General features: G+C 48.0%; 1 protein-coding gene across 1 annotated transcript; it reads left to right on the top strand.

Moving 5' to 3' along the window:
• Positions 1-1,546: 1,546 nt before the first annotated feature.
• Positions 1,547-15,099, top strand: LOC138568833 (apolipoprotein A-II-like). The gene is made up of 4 exons (XM_069646614.1): positions 1,547-1,675; positions 7,592-7,670; positions 9,739-9,886; positions 14,818-15,099. The coding sequence occupies exons 2-4, from the start codon at positions 7,619-7,621 to the stop codon at positions 14,918-14,920; spliced, it is 303 nt and encodes a 100-aa protein (XP_069502715.1). The 5' UTR covers positions 1,547-1,675; positions 7,592-7,618; the 3' UTR covers positions 14,921-15,099.
• Positions 15,100-21,704: the final 6,605 nt, after the last annotated feature.

Raw genomic sequence — 21,704 nt, 5'->3', positions numbered from 1 at the left:
CTGGTGGGATCCTACAGTCACGCTAGCTCTATTCCTGGCACCACCAGACAGGAACCGCACAAATGCACGCACATCACTTCATCAAACCCAGGCGCAAAGGTGGTAGGGGCCTTAAGTTTCAGATCCCCTACCAGGCCGCCCCATCAAGAAACCTAAACTTGAGGGTAACCAAAAGGGGTGGTGGGTTTCCAACACCCTTCCAGTACCAGCCTCTCTTCTACTCTCATATGTACCCCATGACTTGTTTCCAGAGCTCTGTGAACACACCGGAATATCAGGACCGCAAAGCAGATAGCAGTGCTAAGCTTTCCAAATCTCATGTAACATAACATAGCATAGCATCTTTACCCCAATACCCCATCACTGCCTCGTCACTTCCGACATAACTGTCACCTCTGATCCCCAACATTTGTCACTGCACCTTCTTCCAGTCGACACTGCATGTTTCATTCCTCACCTTTCGCCACTTTACTGCTCTCCCCTACAATCAGCACTGTTAGTATACTCCACTCCTCCATTACCACCACCCACAACTAACCGCCAGTCTCCATCACCCTCTCCCTGTAAGTCACTCACTCGCCCACCCTGTGCGTCCCGCCTCAACCACCCCACAGCACCGCCCCTATTTTTCCCGCCCACCCAGGAAACCTTACAAACTCTAAATCAGGATCACAGTCCTGCCACTCAGGCCCGCATCAGGATGAACAAGTGCCACAAATGTGCCTTTCTCACTCACACCAACGCTGACAGAAGTCGCGAAAGGCCAGAAGCATGGCCACCATGTACCATTTGAAACACTACCTCATGACGTTCACCAATACTGACAGCCAGGAGTAGCAGAGAGCCGGGAGCCCGAAGCTTGAGAAGCACTGACACGGAGGAGTCCTGCAAGGCATAAGGCTTCACCAAGTACACAAACATTAACACGGGTGAGTATCAGAGAGTCACACGCGTGACCAATCCCACGCCTGCGAGTCGTGCAAGGCCCCAAAACGGACCAGGCGTTGTCATTGAAACCAATCTGAGATTAAGTACAAGTGAACATGGGTCCACCATCATTGATACTGGGGGAGAGCAGAAAGCTATGCAAACTACACTGTCCATGAGGTCATCCCAAGCCGAAAGAACTGTGTCTCATCCACACAGAGCAACCACGGAGCCAAGAAGCTACACAAGTGGTGAACGCTGAGCTACCCAAAAGCACCCCAACATACGCCGAGCTACACCAAAGCACCCCAACATAACTTTGCATGCGGTAGTGCAGCGCAGCTCTGTTCCAACGTCCTAACCTCCACGCTGAGGGCAAAGTTTGCTGCGTGACTCGGTGAGGATGAAGTAACACGCGGGACTGTGTCATCCTCCATTCCGTTAGCTGTTGACATGTCGCACCACCAGACAGTGCTCCTTGGACTCCTGGCCAGTGTGACCTTTTTATGAGCTGCTTTAATCCTCCACGCTGGACAGGCCCAGACTCAGCAAAAGCAGCGAGATAACCGTCCGCTTTGGGGCGGTTGGTATCTCATTCAGCCAATGCCGATGAAGCATTAGGGGAGGACGGGCTCTATTGGGCAATAGGGGCGGGCCTGGCCGGAAGTCGGGGTACAAATAGAGCCCCTGGGAAGAGCTGCAGGTCACAGTATCCCGGGTCTAACCAGACGCTCTGCTTATATCACAGGTGAGAGATGCCGCTTTACTTAAGGCTTGGGCTGATTTGTGGGGATGGGGGAACCACATGACCAATATAATTAGGAGACCTAACCTGTTTGCTAATTACTTTTTACAGGGATAGCACAAGGCTGACAATCTATTAATAATAACAATAATTTGCTTTCTGACACAGCCGTCGGAAGCATTGTTTCCTCGTTCAGTGGCGCTGTGAACCGTGTAGCATCCTTGCCCCATTTAATGATAACTCAAGGTATCGAGCTCAGAAGCAGCCCGTCCCGCACCGTGGGGATTCGAACCCGTGTCCCTGGGTTCCATGTCATAATGTCGCTGTGAAAGTCGCCAGGTGGGCGACTTTTTTAAAAAAATTATTTTCCCAAATATTCTAGAAGGGGTATAATTGTATATTATTACCTCCAATGCTAGCATGTTTGGGGGAAGTGTTCGATTGCGTGGAGGGTGCATACCCCTCATTTCCTGTTGAATATTCTCGTTAGAGCTCCCGATGCGGAAGAGTAGTGCTTAACCTGTGTACTTGTTTTACTGCCCTTTGTTTCGTAAAGCTACACGAGAAGAATCACCATTGCGCGTGGCGCAACTTTTTTTTTTTTTTTTTTTTTTACAAACCACACTCCATAAACAGACACAGACATTCTTTAGAGGAGATGCATGCAAGAAAGACTAACCAATGTTGTTCGTGTTTTATTGCTTTCCAAATGTGTTTATTTCTGGCCTGCTCCTATTTTCAGGTATAGCCTCCCAATGTAAATCTCAACCCTGATTTATTTTACTGCGTCACCCACAGGGCTCTCTTCCATCCCCAGGGAGGGTTGACATGGGCCAGGTCAGTCTTCTACTTCCTTTGCCTCCTGAGTCTCCCCTCTCTCCTCCCTGCATTCTCTCTATGTTTGACTTACCTCCTGCTCTCGCCCCCATTCCTTCCTCCCTTCACTCCTGTTTCTGCTTCCTTTCCTGTTCCCTTCTTCCCTCAGTCCTCTTTCTATCTCCCCATATTTCCTCCTTCCTTCACGCCTGATTCTGCTCCCTCTCCCTTTCTCAGTCCTGTTTCTCTCGCCCCAATATTTCCTCCTTCATTCATTCCTGTTTCTGGTCCCTGTTCTGCTCCCTTCTTCCCTCAGTCTTGCTACTCTCCCTCTCGCCCCATATTTCCTCCTTCCTTCAGTCCTGTTTCTCGCTCGCTCTTATCTCCCACATTTCTTCAATCGTTTCTGCTTCGCCTTCCCTCACTCGTCTTTCTCCTTCACGCTCATATTCACATTTTCTCTCTCTCTCTCTCTCTCTCTCTCTCTCTCTCCTGTCCCTACTCGGCGACCTTAGGACACGGTGTTCGCACTGAGCTCTCCCCTGTGGGCAAAATGCATGTCTCTCCGGTTTTCCAGGAAATGCTGAACTATGCTTTTCCTCCACCCCACACTCAGCCATAATGCATAAATCGGAAGGAATCCGAAGTCCCGACTCTCTGACCTAAATCTATGCACCACTCAGGCCAAATCATTGATTAGGTAAAGTGTACAAACAGCCTACATTGCCCAAGAAAGAAATCTATTTGAGCCGAAACGTGCATATGAAAGACGAACCAGGTAGGCAAAAAAGAGGATTTCAGTGATTTGACCAAGTTCACACAGCAAACCAAGAGGGTGGCCAGGAATACAATGTGGAGCTATGTGTCTTAAGCTTTAACCACCTGACTGGAGCACCCACACAACACACTGAAATAACCCAGGCGAATTAAAAGTGCATTTTTTCTAGACTTGCTACAGCTCAAGCAGGAACCGGCAGGTTCCATAGGCGGTGTGCTTTAGGTGCGATGAGGAATCATGGGTGTGGGAGCACTAACAAAGGTGTGTGGCCTAAATGCCCTGGGGTGGCAGGGGGGCTGGACATTTCTTGGCTGCAATCTTGGGCAGTGGGAGCCAAGTAGGAGAGGCGGTTCACACTGCCATCATTACTTTCGGTCAGACTCCCCTCTCCTTTTGTTTCTTAATCACAGGACACCCCCACAGGAAGCCCTGACCCGCCTCTCCTTTTGATTCTTCATGAGAGGCAACAACCCCCTCAGACAGCCCTTTAATTCAACATGGCGTCGGGTCACCGTCTTTGCTTAACAAACAAAACAAGAGGCAGGCACACTCCTTTCATACCTTTTGGTGTCCCCACCTCTCCTTTTTTTCTAATCAGAAGCACCAACCACTGCATGCATCCCTTTAACCATGCAGCACTGTTTAGTGAAAGGGCGTGTGAGGGTGCTGAGGTCTCTAGGTCTAGCCAAGGAAGCCCGGCAGAGTCCCAGCTCCACCCCAGGCAGCGCTGGCCCACTTAAAGCCCTACCTAGGGCTGATGTTTTGGGATCAGACCCTGGTCTATGTCTTTGGCACTTGAGTTGATAGTTGAGGTATGGATGTTGATCCACTGGAAGAGTTGCTTTACATACAAATTTGAATGTCTCCATCACTTCATCGGATGTCTAAGCTCTGCTGCGGATGCATCTTCAAACAAGGATACAGTGCTTTGAAGCCATACCAAAGACAGCTTTGCACTACACAATACACCTTTGACATATCCTACACACCATTCCACCCTAACTCCTACATGTAGATATTGACATTTTTGACCCTTCCTTTGAGGACTTGTGGTTTAAAGCATGCAACATTTTGATCTCTGTTCTTGGGGCAGACGCCATTTCGATAGTTGTTCTTGGGGCAGACGCCATTTCGATAGCTGTTCTTGGGGCTGACGCCATTTCGATAGCTGTTCTTGGGGCTGACGCCATTTCGATAGCTGTTCTTGGGGCTGACGCCATTTCGATAGTTGTTCTTGGGGCAGACGCCATTTCGATAGCTGTTCTTGGGGCTGACGCCATTTCGATAGCTGTTCTTGGGGCTGACGCCATTTCGATAGCTGTTCTTGGGGCTGACGCCATTTCGATAGCTGTTCTTGGGGCTGACGCCATTTTGATAGCTGTTCTTGGGGCTGACGCCATTTCGATAGCTGTTCTTGGGGCTGACGCCATTTCGATAGCTGTTCTTGGGGCTGACGCCATTTTGATAGCTGTTCTTGGGGCTGACGCCATTTTGATCGCTGTTCTTGGGGCTGACCCACAGTTGATTGGGTTTTATTCTTTATTATTCGACTCTAGTATTTCAGGGGAGGCCGCCAGAGCAGGATACCATGCTCACGTGCCTTATGAGGGTCGCTCACGTCCTGGCTTATGGGGGCTTTTGGGTTTTACTGAGATGCGTTAGTATGTTCTGGTTGATTAGGGGACGTGTGTTTCATGGTTGATGGGCTAGCAGGGAAAGTTCTCCCCTAGCTTGTAATGAGCAGTCATGTCCTGGTTGATGAGAGCCATTCTTGCCCTGAATTATCAGCTGTGCTCTGTCTTATGAAAGGTAGCTATGTCCTGGGTGATTTCGTTTATTCTTGCACTAATATATATATATATATATATATATATATATATATATATATATATATAGGACACATTTTGTGGCGCCTACACACAAGTGCTTCCAGGCGCCACAAGCCAAGATGGGGGCGGGGGACATGGGAACCACAAAAGTAGAACTACAGAAACGGTTATATTGGCCTTGTGACGATCCTGCCTTTCAGGTGCTTTCCTCTCCCTCTCGGTTTAGCTCCTCTGTGCCATTACAGAAAGTTTTTTTCCCTGGGTCTCCCTGGAAGGGACTTGGCATGGTCAGACATCAACCCCCTGCTTCCTGTGCCTAGGGTCTGAAGCAGCACCTCACTGGTGATGCCCCACAAGGCTGGGTCATCTCTGGGGTTGCTTGTGTTCCCACGGATGGTAAGGCAGCTCTGGCTGGACTGCACCCATAGATGGGAGGGTCGTTGCAATGCGCTACAGGGATTAGTGGGGAAAGTGCCTACTCAGCCCCAGACTACTAAACCAGCAATCATCCCAATCATAAAGGTGAAACAGGCGCAGCCCGACAGGTATACCTTCTGCACCTCTTTTGGTAACTTGGTTGAGCCCAATGAGGGCTGTGCCTGCCGGACTCGGTTTGTCCGCTTCTGTAACAAGAGAGACGAGATGCAAACATTGCATGGAATGCCCCCATGTGAACTCCCATTTGCTATGGGCTGTTAGCTCAAACGTTTCCTTCCAGTGGTGGATCCGGGATTTCTAAAGGGGCCCTGCAATATTTCAGGGGTATAGAAAGCGAAGAGGGCCGAGGGTTTTAGACATAATGATGCATTTTTCTTCAATTTAACAGCACCCTAAATCCAGAACAAGGGCGATTTTGAAAGTATAACTGCATGTTTCTTGTACCAGGTGTTTCTTCAGGTGTGTAGAGCGACGTACATCTGGGTGGCCCCTTAAGCCATATTATTAGGTCCGTAGGGTGAGGTAGGCATGGATGGACCATTCAGCCATGTCTTCCGGTCTATTGCCCTCGAAAGTAAAGAATACTGGATCCTTGCGTGGTAGCTTTTGTACTATATCGAAATGAGGGTTCTATGTAAAGGTAGACCAGGTAGGCGAGTTTTTTTCCCTGCACCCCTAAAACTCTTCCTCCACATATTCTAGGACGGGTATTATTTACTATTCTAACTCCAGCCCTAGAATATTTGTGTATAATATAAGTGCTTGCTTTTCGTGGGATCTAAATTTGGGGGACATCTCGCCCCTAGCAACCTTTTCCCAGGCGAGTTTATCACTGGATTGAGATGTCAAACAATTAGGGGACTTACCCCTCAAGCCATATTCTTGGCCAGATAAAGCAAGGGAAGCATCTCATTGATGGATAGATGTCTCGGCTTCATCTGGTTTATAAACTGTTGGTGAATTTGCTGGACCTGTACGTAGGCCACGAACCCTAGGAGTTTGGAAGGGATTTAGCTTTATTCATCAAATCCGATCCAGCAAGGATTTCTCTGGGAGATCCTCATCACCTGCATCTGTCACGGAACAGGCCTCGTTCACTGATCTGCCCTCCCTGCAGGTGTCGCCCCTCAGCATGCATCCCTTTATAGGGGGCAGCACTGCCAATCCTTTGCTGGCTCTGATAATGGGCCGACAATGCACACCTCTGCCAATGGGGGTTCCCCATAGCCTCTGCCACCACTCAGGCCTCAGTCATTGGGGGGCAGACCTCATCCTTGATTCCAGCTCAACTTACCTTTTAGGGCCTCTGCTGACTTCGGTCCACTCCTCCCTGATCCTATGCCTGGTCTGCTAGAAAGCCTGCTCCACCCCGCTCAATCCCTGGGGTGAAACCAAGGGTAGGCTTGTCGGCAAAGGCACTCATTGCATGCAGCGACATTCCCACAGCTGCACCTTAGGGCACCTTCACGCGGCAAGGGAGGGTTCGAATGGTGAGGCATTGCTTAAGGGTGGTAAACCCTTAGAAAATGACCTACGCACTTAAAATCAGAGACATGCTATGCCATGCTGGCCGCCTTTAATTTGATACGGGAAATGGTGAGCTTTGTAACTATTGTTCTGCCTCGTCCACCTGGGATGTGAAGTAACAGATGGGGCGGTGGTCTGACACTAAGGGTAAAGTAGCAATATTTCAATAGACTGTCCTTGATTTCATCCACCCCGATCCAGGGCAATGAGCAACCCCCTAGTGCCCCGCAATGGCCATGCCCTCAGAGTGAGTGGTGATAAGGCACACTATCATTAGTGAGGGGCACGGGCTATGCCTGGATCTGCGCCATCAGGCCTTTCTAGGACTAATTGCCCGCATTATGCCCTGCAATATTTCTGATGGATACCTTAGGCCCACAACATAAAACTATCTGCCTCAGGCCAGGGTGCCAAATTGAGCGGGTCTCTGACCCAAAATGCTGGCTTCCATTCCACTGGTTTGTCATGTATGTAGCCTGCCTATTCAGAACACGGAGAGATCATTTCATGCCTCTTCCTTCACGTTTGCAGCGTTAACGACGAGCACACCCCGCAGAGATGAAGGTTTTCGTGGTGGCATTCCTGCTCCTGGCCGTCAGCAGCCTGGAAGGTAAGAGCACAGACTGCAGAGCTATCACGTATGGGCTACTGTAGGGGCGTGGAACTGGGCCTAGTGATGTCCTTCATCATGTTGGAATGGCAGGCAGGGGGGCGGAGGGGGGAATGGGAGGTGGGCGTATGTGTGTGTGTACAATCTCGGCACAGTTTAACAAGTCATACACTGCTACTCACTCCAAGGGATACACATCGGAGAGGCCAGCCCTCTCCTCTCCCCACCCTCTCTAGTCGCCAGCTGCCATTACCACCACCTTCGTGCTCTGAAGTGCTGTAACATGTTGCACCAGCCTGCTGAAATTGACCAATAAATAAAATACGTTCATCTCCGCTTTCTTTTGCTGCCCACTGCCCAGCCTGTTCCTCAATACTGTCCTACGCCACCCAGTGGCAACTGCGCCGGCTCCTCTTAAGCGTCTCTCAAGTTACGCTTGTCTTCATTTTAGCCCACGTGACTCTCTCGCCCCCCTGGAGGGGCCGCCGCTCTGGATGACTGAGAACACGCCAAGACTGGAAAGTCACCTTGACTCTTATTGGAAATAATGCTTAATGCAACAAATTAATCCGGGTGGCCAACAACCAGCAAAAATGACAGCAGAGTAGACTACACCTGTATAATGAAGGGTTTGGATTTGTCAATGGGAAACCCCACAGCAGAGGCCATCATCCCACCCAATCCCATGGATGCCAGAACCAAAGAATCAATGAAGGCTAAGGTGTCGTGGGAAGGCGAATTGCACACCCAAATCTCTGCTGTGGTGTGCGTTGAGCCTTGTGAGCAAACTAAAGGAGCACCACTTAACGCACGTGTCCACCTAGTACACTACACAATCCTGGCGTTTTTATAGAACCCCTGGTGTGGTTGAACACTCTGCAGGATAGCTCAGGGGCAATGGGTTTAATTCCAGCAGTGGTGGATTTGTGAATGGGATTAGGTAGCTGCATTCCGGCGGTGGTCGAGCTTGTGAATGGGATTAGGTAGCTGCATTCCGGCAGTGGTGGAGTTTGTGAATGGGATTATGTAGCTGCATTCCAGCGGTGGTGGAGTTTGTGAATGGGATGCGAATGGGATTAGGTAGCTGCATTCCGGTGGTGGTGGAGCTTGTGAATGGGATTAGGTAGCTGCATTCCGGCGGTGGTGGATTTGTGAATGGGATTAGGTAGCTCCATTCCGGCGGTGGTGGATTTGTGAATGGGATTAGGTAGCTCCATTCCGGCGGTGGTGGAGTCTGTGAATGGGATTAAGTCAGCAGCTAGGCTGATTTGTCGTGGAGGATAGCTGCGCTCTAAAGACTGTTGAGGTGATCATGGAGGTGTACAAGTATGTGTGCAGCTAGGCCTAATTAATTGAGGGATATAGCTGCATTGTATTGTTTGTTGGCGCTTAGGAGAGAGTTAGCCTATTGTTAAATAGACACTGTGGCAGTTTCAGCAGGGTGCTGAACAACTAAGCTCCTTTTCAGGCGACAGCTCCCTGCTGGCTGACCATCTCATGATAATCGCACCTCACCCGTGGCTCAGACTATTGTTCTCCTCTCTAAGCAAGGAGGGCCTCCGACCATCGTACTGAAATGCCGCACCCCCACCGCCCCCACCCCGAGCTAGTGGTGGACTGGCCTATAGAGATCTCTGGAGATTTCCCAGTAGGCCTCCGCACCCTGGGCTCTTTTGTGTGGTATTTCCCCATTTTCTCGTACCAAATCACCAACTCAGTAACCCCCAGTCAATATGATGTTTACTGTCACTGTGACGTCATGCAGGTTCCAGCAACAGCAATTCAAGTTAGCATTTTTTGGTGCTGGCATCTGACCGTTTTGAGGTAGTGAACGGCACAGGTGTTTGGCAGCGGAATGGTAGGTAGGAACCCAAAAGAATTGCAGATGTTGATGGAGGAGCGAAAATGAGCAAAAAACAACACGTACGAGTGAAGTTGGATCCGCTTAAGAAGGTGTGAGGGGGATCAGGGTTTGTTTGAAACGTGACCATGAAGCAGCATGTTGTGAAATAATGTTTCTGCACTGGCTCTTTTTGTAATGCCCACTCGTTATTTTTCGTTCGAACAGCTGCGGTGGTGAAGAGGCAGGCACAGAGCCCTATTCCCGGCTTTGATGAGCTTTCGAAAATGTTCTCTACATGGGCAGATGTGATAACCACTGGCACCCAGGACATCATCAAACAAGTTCAAATGGAGGAGCTGCAGTCACAGGCCCAGTAAGTACTCGTTCCCCCCATATTCTCTGAGTCCCAATCAGGGTCCGACTGGGGCACCCAACTGTCTCGGGCGCCAATGAAAATGTGGCCCACAGTTGCAAATGGCAATCCATTCCTTTTGTGGCAGACTGTTTGGGTAGTACCCAAGGGGGAGGTTTTTGATAATTATAGCGCCGGAGCCCGCAGGCATCAGGGCGCTAGGAGACATGAACACACAAATACAGACATAATAACAAGACAAGTCCGGTCTCAGAATTCATTTTTGATGATGGGCAAGTTTAACAAAAGAGGAAAGTTTTTAAAACGTGATAAAATGTGATACACATTGTTCATTTTAAAGACTATTTATTCAGTAACACTGGTCAAAACTACTAGACGCACAGTGAAGTAAGTCATCAAACTGGTCCACTTTGACCAGAAAAAAATGGCCCAGCCCCACACTAGCATTTTGTGCTTTTGGGTCGGTTATTTCCCTATTGCCCTATACGGTCTCAAGGACGGCAAGCTGAGTTTCCGAGTATCCAACATGAATGCTTGAAATAAAACACATTTGGGGGGAGGAGGGGTTGGGGTGGTTTGTGTCTTGTGTAGGTAAATTGTGAGTTTTCGTGCGAGGTACCTTGAAAATCTGGCCTGTTTGCAGCCCTCCAACACTGGCACTGGTCATATATTAATTGAAGGGGCCTAACCGGATTCCCAGGGATCCCAAGAGCACTGAGTCTACAGTAATATCATCAAGGAAAGCACATCCCCTCCTCAGCTCTTATCTAGATATTGTGCACAATGTCCTCGGAGCCCAATATAAATGTTCTGGGAGCCAGTTATACAATGAATGCTCTCCCCCAGCCAGTGCCGGATTACCCATTAGGCCAAGTAGGCACTTGCCTATGGGCCCCACTCCTAAACCACTATAGCGCATAGAAGACCCAGTGCCGGATTACCCATTAGGCCAAGTAGGCACTGGCCTATGGGCCCCAATCCTAGGCCACTATAGCTCATAGAAGACCCAGTGCCAGATTACCATTAGGCCAAGTAGGCACTGGCCTATAGGCCCCACTCCTAGGCCACTATGGCGCATAGAAGAGCCAGTGCCGGATTACCCATTAGGCCAAGTAGGCACTGGCCTATGGGCCCCACTCCTAGGCCACTATGGCGCATAGAAGAGCCAGTGCCGGATTACCCATTAGGCCAAGTAGGCACCAGCCTAGGGGCCCCACTCCTTTTAGAGGCCCGCGCCAAAGGATCAAAATAGAGTGGTGCCGAAAATTAAAAACGTATTAGATCATTTGGAAACGTACCAAATTGGGTGCACAAATGAGGGTGACACCCATTACTGCGCCGAAGCAGAATGGGGGTGTCCCCCACGCTCCTTGGGTGCAGTAACAGAAGTCGGGGTTGCCGGTTAGTTAAAAAGTTAGTTAGTCGGAGGAACTGACGCCGCAGGGATAGCAGAGTTTAGGCAATACACAGAAGTGTGCCGCCATAAAGGTAAGTGGGGTGGGGTGGTCGGGAAGGGGAAAGCGGGTGGGGGATGCGGGCAAAGTGATCGATTTGATAACTGTGCCACGCTGTAACTGGCGTCGACATTTTCTTCGGCGCAGTTACGGGCGGCACAGTGATCACATAGATTCGATAACTTGCGAGTGGGGGCCCACTCATTTCAACACCTAGTAGCCTCCACAGGGTTTAATCTGGCACTACCCCCAGCTATACACAGTCTGATGGCACCTGCTTTTCCTTTTATTGTCTATAGCTATCCTATATACACAATTCGCTAAGGATGCCTGTGCATAGGGGACTTGCCTGCCCTCCTGACATGTTTCAAGGCTCTCTTTGGGGAGAGGAATAGCCATCTCCAGAAGCAATGGTAGGATGATGTCTGAGACATGTTTCTTCCCATCCAACCCCTGAAGATGTCTGAATGAGTTTCTATGTTTCAATTTTGGAAACATTTCAGTGTTAGTGGGCGTGTTGTGAAAAATGAAACAACAAAGCCCAGTGTGCGGTATGTGCTTAGTGATTCAAACACACAACCCTTTTATCACCGAAATATTGTTCAACGGTACAGATCTGCGGCCATTCTTATGTTCCAAAATGCTCTTTGATTGTATCCCCAGCAGCCAGGAGCCCTCGTTGCTGCTGTCTGTCACCTTCCACTTTCTCATAGGGGCATTTCGAAGGAATACAATAAGAGTGCCCCAGAATCTCCACCTTGAAATGATCTACCAGAAATGAATTCATATGGTTATTCTAGGTTTTCATAATGTGCTCTGTAAAACAAGTGTAATATCCTGGAAGTGATTATTGGAAATGAAGATCGTAACATTTTAATACCAGGCATTTTACAATGTTAGTAAAAACACATTTTTAATAGCTTCTTTTTCAGGGAATAGACACTATTTTGTCTCTCAAAATGACCTTACTACTTGCAAAGATTCACACTCAGACCTGTATCTTCTGTGGAAAACAAGGCAACTGCTAAAGTAACCAAAATATAAATAACAAAGACATTTCTAGACCCTGCATCCCGGTCCTCTAGTCCATTAAAAGGTCTGTCAGAACCTCCTGCACAGCCTATCCATACCACCCTTACCTCCCCCGGTATGGACCCTCAGTGCTGTGAAAATATTCCTGCAGGGCACACGCAATGTTGGTCGAATCGTTGCAGATCTGTCACTGGTCAGTGCGTTTTTATGCTTGGTGTGTTCCAAGTATACTCTGGTTCTCGGCTCCATATTGATGGCAAGGATTTCCCTTGCTGGCCGGGGTTCGGGTTCTCGTTGCTCCAACAGAAGGCACTGACCAGTGATAGATCTGCAACGACGCAATCCAATAAGGACATGGAATAGAAAGTGACAACTTGGAAGGAAACAGAAGCTTCAAAGAACTTCTACGTGTATCAACCGGACAAGTAGAAGACTTCATATATGTTAACCGCCTTGAGAAAGCCCAGCGGGCGAAACCTTGTGGCCTTACGAGTTGGCTGCACATGTTTGTTTATTATTATGTAACCAAGCAACATCTATTCGCCTAGTCAATATCTATTCTCCTAGTCAATATCTAAAAGCTTGAACAATAAATATCTTGCATGATCGTGTTCTATTTGTGTGAGTTGCGCTTATAGCAAGGGAACCTGTTCCTAGATTTGAGGTTGCTTCATAAGGGGGATGGTACAACCTTCCTCAAATTATTAGCGGCAAACAACGGCATAGGGAAATTGTGAGAGCATATGACAGCGCTGTGCATCGGAGAGTGCAGTAAGTATAAGGCAAAGATAGGTGAACATGTCAGGACACTGCTGGCTGAATTCACTGCCCCCCAGGGTATGCACTTCCCAGTTCACCTCTTCAGCATGGGCATTTCAAGAGGTCCCTATACAAGGGCCACCACCTGCCCAAACAGATCCAACTACAAAACCAATGATTGCAATTTATTACACATTTAAGTCTTGACAAATGAGGTCGAGGACCTTCAGAGAGAGAATGCAAGTTTGAATGTTTCTTTGGCTACCAGGGTTTTATTTATTTAATTATTTCAATACTTGTACCAGGCGCATCACGCCCAGGGGCCCCAGAGCGAGTGTAGGCTGCCCTTGAACTGCGGCGTCTCAGATCTTGAAATGTTATGTTTGGCGTCAGAGACTTCTTGATGCCTGTCCTGTTCAATCGCATTATTTTGGCTCCAAAGGAGCAAATGTTTGGTTCATGACTAGAAGTTAAACGTTTAGCTTTGTGCTGGGTCATGCTTTGTGTGTCAGCTTCTGAATGGTTTTTGGGCAACAAAGGGTCAGCATGACAATTTTTCGCCCCCTCTGTATGTTGGACCCCAGGAAATAGCCCAATGGGGACCACATCCATTGGTTGGGCTATTCCCGGGGCATTCCTATGGCTCTCCACCAGGGGATGAAATAAGCAGAAACAAGACGGAGCTGTGCTCTGGCAAAACTTGTCTTGCCAGAGCACCGTTCCGTGTAGACCCAGATCCAAACCCCCCCCCCCCAATCCCCCAAGTTGAGGAAGCTCCTTGCCCCTAACTTCCTCGATTCTCCTGAACACAGTGCGGTTGGAGCCTCAATGCGTGCAGTGAACAGCAAAGACTGGATCTGCTCACCAGCTCAGCCCAAACTCAAACCATGACGTAGTCCAAAGCTGTCTATATGTCTCATGCTTTGCACACATTTTACTGTCACGGTGACTATTCTGACAATTGAAATGAGCATCTTACCCAGTGTGCATCGCAGGCTCAGAATGGATACACATTTGAATAAACTTTCACAGACATGTTTGATACATTCGTAGTCATGCTTATGTTCCCAAAATAAACGTTTTTTTTTTAGGCGTTACAGCCAGCATCCTATATTCAAGGAACCCACATTAATCGACACCTAGCTACGCCTCTAGTTTCACCCACACCGCTGACAATCCAACCTCATTCCCCCACGTGTGTGAAGGGTGGGTGAGTTCCCCCGGTACATTTTGCCCATTTCCAGCTCTGCTCCCCTCTCTTCACACAGATCATCTCAGGAGTGACCCTTGTGCGCAGCAGGTCCTGAGGTATTTTAGGATGGCAGCAAGGATGTATTGCCCCATTAAATATCTCAGATTGCGCCTTGTCACCTGCGCGATCCGTACAATGGGAGTGATTCTGATACCCCTAGAATGTGTAAACAGGCAGTCTGTGAATGTACGTTCTCTAGTTTGGGTTTCTTATGCATGGGATAGCGGCTAGAGGAACATTTCCCGCCAAAGTCCTTTCTCCCAGAAACGTGACTCTACCGCAGTCCTGAAGCCTTCCCTTCAGCCGTGGGAAAAATCTTTGTGGGCCAAACGCCAGGCTTCATTTCTATGCGTGACATACGCAGATCAGAAAAAAGGAGAAAGAAGCACTCTAAAAAGCACACCATTTGACTAAAAACCTGCTCTTTCCCTCAGGGGCTTCGTGGACAAGTCCAAAACCCACATGGAGCCAGTCAAGGCAGAGGTGAACAAGTTCCTTGAACAGATAATGAAAATGCTCAACAACCCGGGACAGTAATACTGAGCCAATCAAGCGACGGCCGAGGACAACGCCACTGAGCCGCACTCTGGATTATGTGAATACTTCTGTATAAATGAGTCTGTCAACTAAATGTGTGTGAAGAAAAATGTAAATTGTTATAATGGTCTAATAAATTGAAAGTAACTTATCAATAAAAACAAAATGAAACATAAGAAGACGGTTTATGATCTCTTGCATCCGGATGCAAACAGTCTGTAACTGGGATACAAGGTTTGGAAAATGTTACCACCGCCAAACATCCATGCTCCGTGCACTGCCTGTCTGCGGTACCGCTTCTTGCCACGCTGCAGCCATTGACCCAAGAGCGATGCCCCCTCTCCCCTGCCCTCTCACAACACCTTGCCGCCCCCAAAGTCCCACCGAACCGCTGTCGTTCGCCTATAAGCATGGAAGTGTTGTAGTGCGGGGAAGCTGGGCAGGTAAGTCAGAATGCAATAACCAAACACCCCCCTTCCCTCAGAATGGGACATACAGTACCATAATCATGAGACCAAACAGCCAGGTAAGGTTGAAAAACCTCGGCCAGAAGCTTTATTAGACAAACAGCTGTGTGTAAAAAACCAAACAACAAAAACAGAATGGTGAACAACATTTTAGGAAACATGGGATCAGGTGAGCGGGGACCCTACTCGACCGTAGGGCCAACTCGAGGCTGGTCCCTGCCGCCCTTCACAGAAAAGCTTGCAACTTTATAATGGCATAGCGTTGAGCCGTGTCTTATTTTATTTTGCCACTTCCTTCCTTGTTTTTATCCAGGATATTCCCTTTTTTTATTTTACATTGCCTCTTGCGAGGCGTTAGCTCTTTTCCGGGTTTATCCGCTTTCCATATTTATCTTTTAGTTAGATGTTCCCTTCTTTAATTAGCCTCTTTAGAGGCGTTCATTTTCTGTCTTCTTTTCCTTTTTCAGAGATATATGTACCCATCTTGTCCTTTATTATTGGTGCTACCTACCCCTTGCACTTCTTTTGGGTGGGTGGGAGGTTTTGTTTCTACCTCATGGGCGCCAGGCCTTGCCACAGCCGTGCCTGGTGCCAGGGAGAAGGAAGTATTGAGAAGGGCAACCCTGCCCTCCACAGATATAGGCCAAAAACGGCATGAGAGCAGCTAGCCCCTTTTCTTACATCAAAGGCCCTGTGTCCTCCCTTCCGTCCGGATGGGAGGGGGGCCTTTGATCTTAGCTGTCAGGGGCAGGGACCAACTGTTTGGCAGGTCCTTGTTATTTGTCCCAGCCACCTTCCAGCGGGCCTGGGCGCCCAGTAGTCTGGGTCCATTTTGTCTTGCTTGTCCTGCCTGAAGCCCTCCCTGCACACCTGGGTGCCACGGGAAATGCACCCAGTAAGTGTTGGCCATTTCCCTGTGGAGGTGACGCTTCCTCCTACAAGCCCACCTGATGCCTCTGGGCCTTCCACCTCTGGGGGGCCCATGTAAAGTTGCTGTGCCTCCCGTGGAAAGGGCCTTAATTATTTGTGCACTTTCTTCCTTTGAATCACCCCTCAAGCCCCCATTTGTGTGTGTGTGTGCATCTTCTCCTGTGTTCTGTGCCGCCATGCTGGGGACATCTTGCCACCCCTCTCTCTCAGCCCCATATTAGGCTGCCCGCCAAACACTTATATGAAGTGCGCCCAAGATAAGGAAAATTGGAAGTAACCCATTCAGTTCCTTCAAGGTCCTCACGTGCCACTTACTTCTGCTGCCCGCAGAGACACTCACCATTCTAGACCTTTATTGGCCACCAACTACCAGCCAAGGAAAAGGGCATCAGTGACTCCACTATCATCATCACCAAAATGTCCTTCACCCATGCAAGCATTTTACTCAAACTTGAGTAGTTCATGGAGTTCAATCACCATTACAATGGAACAAGGCCTACTCACCCTTCTCGTTGCATTGTATCTCACACAACACAACGCAGTTCCCAGATATCTAAAGCACAATTATGGACCTCATTTTCTTATCGCTTCCCAACAGACAATACCACACTCCAGTGACATGTAATCTCGTGTCTAGCCATGTCAGCCATGTATGTTGTGTGAGCCGTAAACCCATCCTTGATGCTAATACAAAGTGCAATGCAAACACTTTCATATTCAGTAAACGTGAGCCATGAGCATTAACTTGGAAGTAATGAAGTACAGTACATTAGGTGTTTTAAGTAGTTTGGGCGTAGCATCAGTGACCTTGAGGCTGGTACACTATGACAGTCTTCTATAAACATAACCGTTATTTGCTCTTCTGACCTTTTCCGGGAGGAGCGCCAAGTGTTCTAATAAATAATAAACAAGAGATAACGAGGCACTGCAGAGCAGCTACAAATCGCTGTCCTAGCTGTAGTTTCAGTCTACCGACACTTTCGTTTGGAAAGACTTCAGCAGTTGTAGGCATGTGAGAGCAGGCTACTCCCTCTCCCACCTGGGCAGACAACTGCAGAGTGAGCACCTGAATAGTATAATTAAGACAAGCTTCAGGCTCCGCACACAACTGGCAACAGAGCTAGATGAGGGGGCAGAAGATGAGGGGGCTGAGGACACAGGCTCTGCTTTTGGGAGGGGTCAACTCCCTCTTTTTTTCTTTTCTGCATTTTAAAGCCACCAGGCTGGATTCTGGCTGTTTTGAAGCATTTAGAGTCCGTAAAGAACTCTGCTTGTTGACATTTAAGCAGAACTTAGAGTCTGTTTAAGCTGCTTGGGGAATACTTTTGATTTTCTTTCCAAAAGGCACATCAGATCGCCACCTAAAGAGCAGGCCCTGTTCTGGATGGGCCACATGCTGGCACCATATATCCCAATTGACAATGTCATTTTTTCTAAGCATTTTCCCTATTTATGCTTTTCTGTTGGTGCTCCGATAGGGTGATTTTTCTTTTCCTTGATTGTGTAAACTGTTCAGACATCCAGCCCTCTCAACTCCTACCTTCTACAGTTAGTGAGTATAAGAGACCGTTTACCCATCATTGATATCACAATGAGAAGGGTATTGTGGTGTTTGGGCAGGTGCTTCTTCAAGGTTGCCCATCATGATTTGGTGAGGCAAATGTTTCTATGGAGATTGGCCAGCATAGTTGAATTTATGAGGTTGCCAAGCATGCCCTGGTGAGGCTGGTAGTTGGTTTTTAAGGTGACTATGATTTCTTGAAGGTTGATCAGTCTCACTCTTGACTAGAGGTAGAGGCGATGCCAATGATTTTATCTTTTTCATTCATTACTTTTAGCATTTTTAGTGTGTTGTCTATAGTGACCATAATCGCAATGCTTCTTTATTGCATATTTCTCATATATAAAAGATGTATTTTTTACATTAGAGTGTAAGACGCATTCATTGAGTGTTCATTATTGAGTGTTATCAGAAGCAATTGAACATGGGTATTAAGTGTGGGGCATCTATTTGCACTATTGTGTATTGATGTGTTATATAGGGTACATGTCTTTTAATACACACCAAGGGTCAATGGATGGTGTGAGCAGTGCACTATGAATAAAATGTAATGTGACATTGGTAAACCATTCCTCTGATGGCAATTGAGAGCAGCCACCTACTGCAGGGGTTGTTGCCTGTTCTCTTTACTGTTGCACAGTGACACGTATATGCTTTTCCCTACCCCTACTCCTACCATAGCTCCTGCTGGGGGTTGGGGTGTCTTGAACACTCCTCTCTGGCTGTGGAGGGAAGGCTCTGGAGGTAGGGGTGATACAAATTATATCACCATTAATCGACTTACTGTCCCTCTCTAGGTGCACCATGCCACACCCAGGACCACCAGCCAAACAAATGTCGCCAAACAGATTCCCAGTCATTTAACAGCTTTTCCCTATGTAAAGGGGATGGGTATTAACATCCCCTTCCAAACCACAGAAGCCAAAATGTGTACGACCGCTTCCACTGTGGTTGGCATGGTTTCCTGGTTCCAAGTAACGGGTAACCACGAGGCAGCCAGTGGGGGGAAGAGGGATTAGGGAGAGGTTGTGGATGGGTAAGGGGGTTGTAGGACAACCAGAAAGAGGGTAAGGGTAACCAGTTGGATAGGACCGGGGAATTAAGGAAATAATATCTTAGACACAGTCACTCTTATTTCTGACTCTGTAACAATTTGCAGACACCCTTATTTCATGTACTTTGACCACCTTACATATCTTCAAAGACTTGACTTCAATTATCTCATCTCCTGTCCCATCTTGGCGGTATTTCACCTCATACCCCATGCAAGCAACATAAAACATAACAGTAGCATGGACAACGAAATGACATGATGAATTGGTGAAACATGTACAACCTATAATGAATGCCTTGATCAGCATTTAGCACATCGTTCAATACACCTAGTTTTCTTCTCCATGTGTTCACCTCACACACGTAGGATATTAGGCAACCATAACTTCCCTGCACCGGAGCCTGCATAAGTTACCCCACTCTGCAAATGCGTTTAGAAACGTGTCCCACACTTTTTCGCTCCACATCAACTTGGTGTACGTAACAGTCACCTATTTTCTAACATTGCCCCCCCCCATGACGAGTGAATGTCCCGTGTATTCTGAGATTATGCTTAGCATTCAACAAGGCCACATATTTCATGCTCTGGAGCCTCGTGAGGACTCCCAAGCAAACGTTGACAAGCAGTATCCAACTCTGACTCTGCCGGCACCGCACCAGTTCTCAGCAACTCTCCCGTCTCACTGCTGCAGTCTAGGAAGCATCACCACTACGGCCCGGGGAACATTGTTTAGAAGGCTCGAGGCATTCTCCGCGGCCGAAAGAAAACAAACGCTCCACGCTTCTCCGGGAGCTTACGCAACACCCTCTGCCCATGCCTCCAACCATCAATCACCAGCACCTGGCCCGGACAGGGGCGACCATATCAAGCCAGACCTGCGTGCCGTATGCCCCTAGCAATGTTGCCCAGGCTTCTGGGTAATGTAGCCCAGGGCCCTAAAGTGCAGCAGCACCAGGGCTTATTAGCTTTCTCTTGGTGTCTACTGCCACAATAACAGTAGCATGCCCCCCACACTCCCAACATGATACCCTCTTTCAGGGGGCCTTTCCGGCCATGGCTTCCTGGGAAATCGTGCATAGAATTGTCTTATCAATCGTGGAGCATGCACAACTTCAGCCGGCTCCCATGAACAATATTCCGGCCCATACCCCACCCATTCCACCAAATACCATAGGCAACTTTGTCGTCTTCTTGCATCCAGCATGCGCCGCTCTTCAAATTCTTCCTGTTCTTCCTTCATCATTACCATTGGCCAATGCATCCAAATGCCTGAAGCTGCAGGTTTAAGCAACGATATGTGGAAGAACACTGGATGGATCTTCAAATGTATAGGCAATTTTAGTTTTATGGCTGTTTGTGACACACATTTGTCAATTAGATATGGACCAATAAATCTAGGCATACATTTTCGTGGTTCCACTAATCGTAAATGCTGAGTTGACAACCACACCTTGTCTCCTACTCCATAATTAGGAGCCTCTCTGTTTCTTATCTGCCTGCTTTTTATATACATATACTTCCTTGGCTCTCTCCAAATTTTGCTGTGCCTTTCGCCTGATATCGAGAAGCAACTGCTTGCGGTCACGTACCGCCGGCATTGTATCTATCTCCGGTAATGTTTCTGGAAGCATATTTTGGGTCATTCTGTAAGGCACTCATTAGGTGAAATTCCTAAAGAAACATGCTCTGTGTTATTGTAGGTAAATTCTGCTAACCACAATGGCTGCACCCAGGAGGCCATACCATCAGCCAACAGACAATGGATCTATTGCTCCATAGTCTCTTTGACTCTTTCGTTTGTCCATCCGTCTGGGGGTGATAGCTTGTAGAGAGAGCGCAGTTGACTTTCAACATCCTACAAAAGGCATGCTAAAACCGTGAGGTAAACTGTGACCCCCTGTATGAACCAATGGTCTTAGGCAAACCATGCAATTGAACAATGTGTTGCAAGAATAGTTCTGGCAACCCTCTGGCGGTAGGCACTCCCCACATGGGACAAAATGTGCTTGCTTAGAGAAATCAACAACAACCATGATCGTGTCATACTGTTGATCTTTTGGTAAATCGGTCACAAAATCCATGGAAACATGTGTCCAAGGACCCGCAGGAGTTGGTAAGGACTGCAACAAACCCATCTTCTTGGAATGATCGGCCTTACTCCGCATGCACACCTTGCACTGCTGCAAGTAATCATGTACGGATTCCTTCATGCCTAGCCACCAGAAATATTTGTTTAACATACCAATGTAATGCCCTTTCTTGCAACTCTTGCATAGGCAAGTATAAAAGCTGTGCATGGTATGCCAATCCGTTGCGCACAGTTCGTGATGGGTGACCTGCCCTCCCCCCTTTAAATCCTTCCCCCCCAGATGTTTCATACTTGCTCCAATATACCTTTTGTAACTGCCCTAATAATCTTTTCCAGGGGGATTATCGCCTTGTTTTCTAGTGGAGTTACCTCTTGATGTTGCTGCCTAGTCGAATCATCTGCCTTCCCATTCTTGTGGTCAGGTCGATAAGTCACCACAAAGTTACATTCACTAAAGTACTATGACCACTTCAACTGTCGAGTACTCAATCTCCTGGCTGATTTTAGGTATTGTAAATTCTTGTGGTCTTTTACCACCACCACCTGGTGACTAGCCCCCATCAAATAATGCCTCCGCTCTTGGAAAGCTGCTTGAATAGATAACAATTCTTTGTCCGTTATTGAATAGTTTTGCTTGCCCCCTGTGAGCTTCCTGCAATAAAATGCCACTGGATGAAGAACTC

Source organism: Ambystoma mexicanum, chromosome 1p (genome assembly GCF_040938575.1).
Source record: "Ambystoma mexicanum isolate Mex_15411 chromosome 1p, UKY_AmexF1_1, whole genome shotgun sequence".
Taxonomy (NCBI): domain Eukaryota; kingdom Metazoa; phylum Chordata; class Amphibia; order Caudata; family Ambystomatidae; genus Ambystoma; species Ambystoma mexicanum.
The sequence above is the reverse complement of the archived record's forward strand: the minus strand, read 5'-3'. Positions and strand labels throughout refer to the sequence as shown.

Coding starts and splice junctions, on each gene's coding strand:
- LOC138568833 (XM_069646614.1), top strand. CDS start 7,619: ATGAAGGTTTTCGTGGTGGCATTCCTGCTCCTGGCCGTCAGCAGCCTG. Junction 7,671..9,738: donor GGCCGTCAGCAGCCTGGAAG/GTAAGAGCACAG, acceptor TCGTTCGAACAG/CTGCGGTGGTGAAGAGGCAG. Junction 9,887..14,817: donor GAGCTGCAGTCACAGGCCCA/GTAAGTACTCGT, acceptor TCTTTCCCTCAG/GGGCTTCGTGGACAAGTCCA.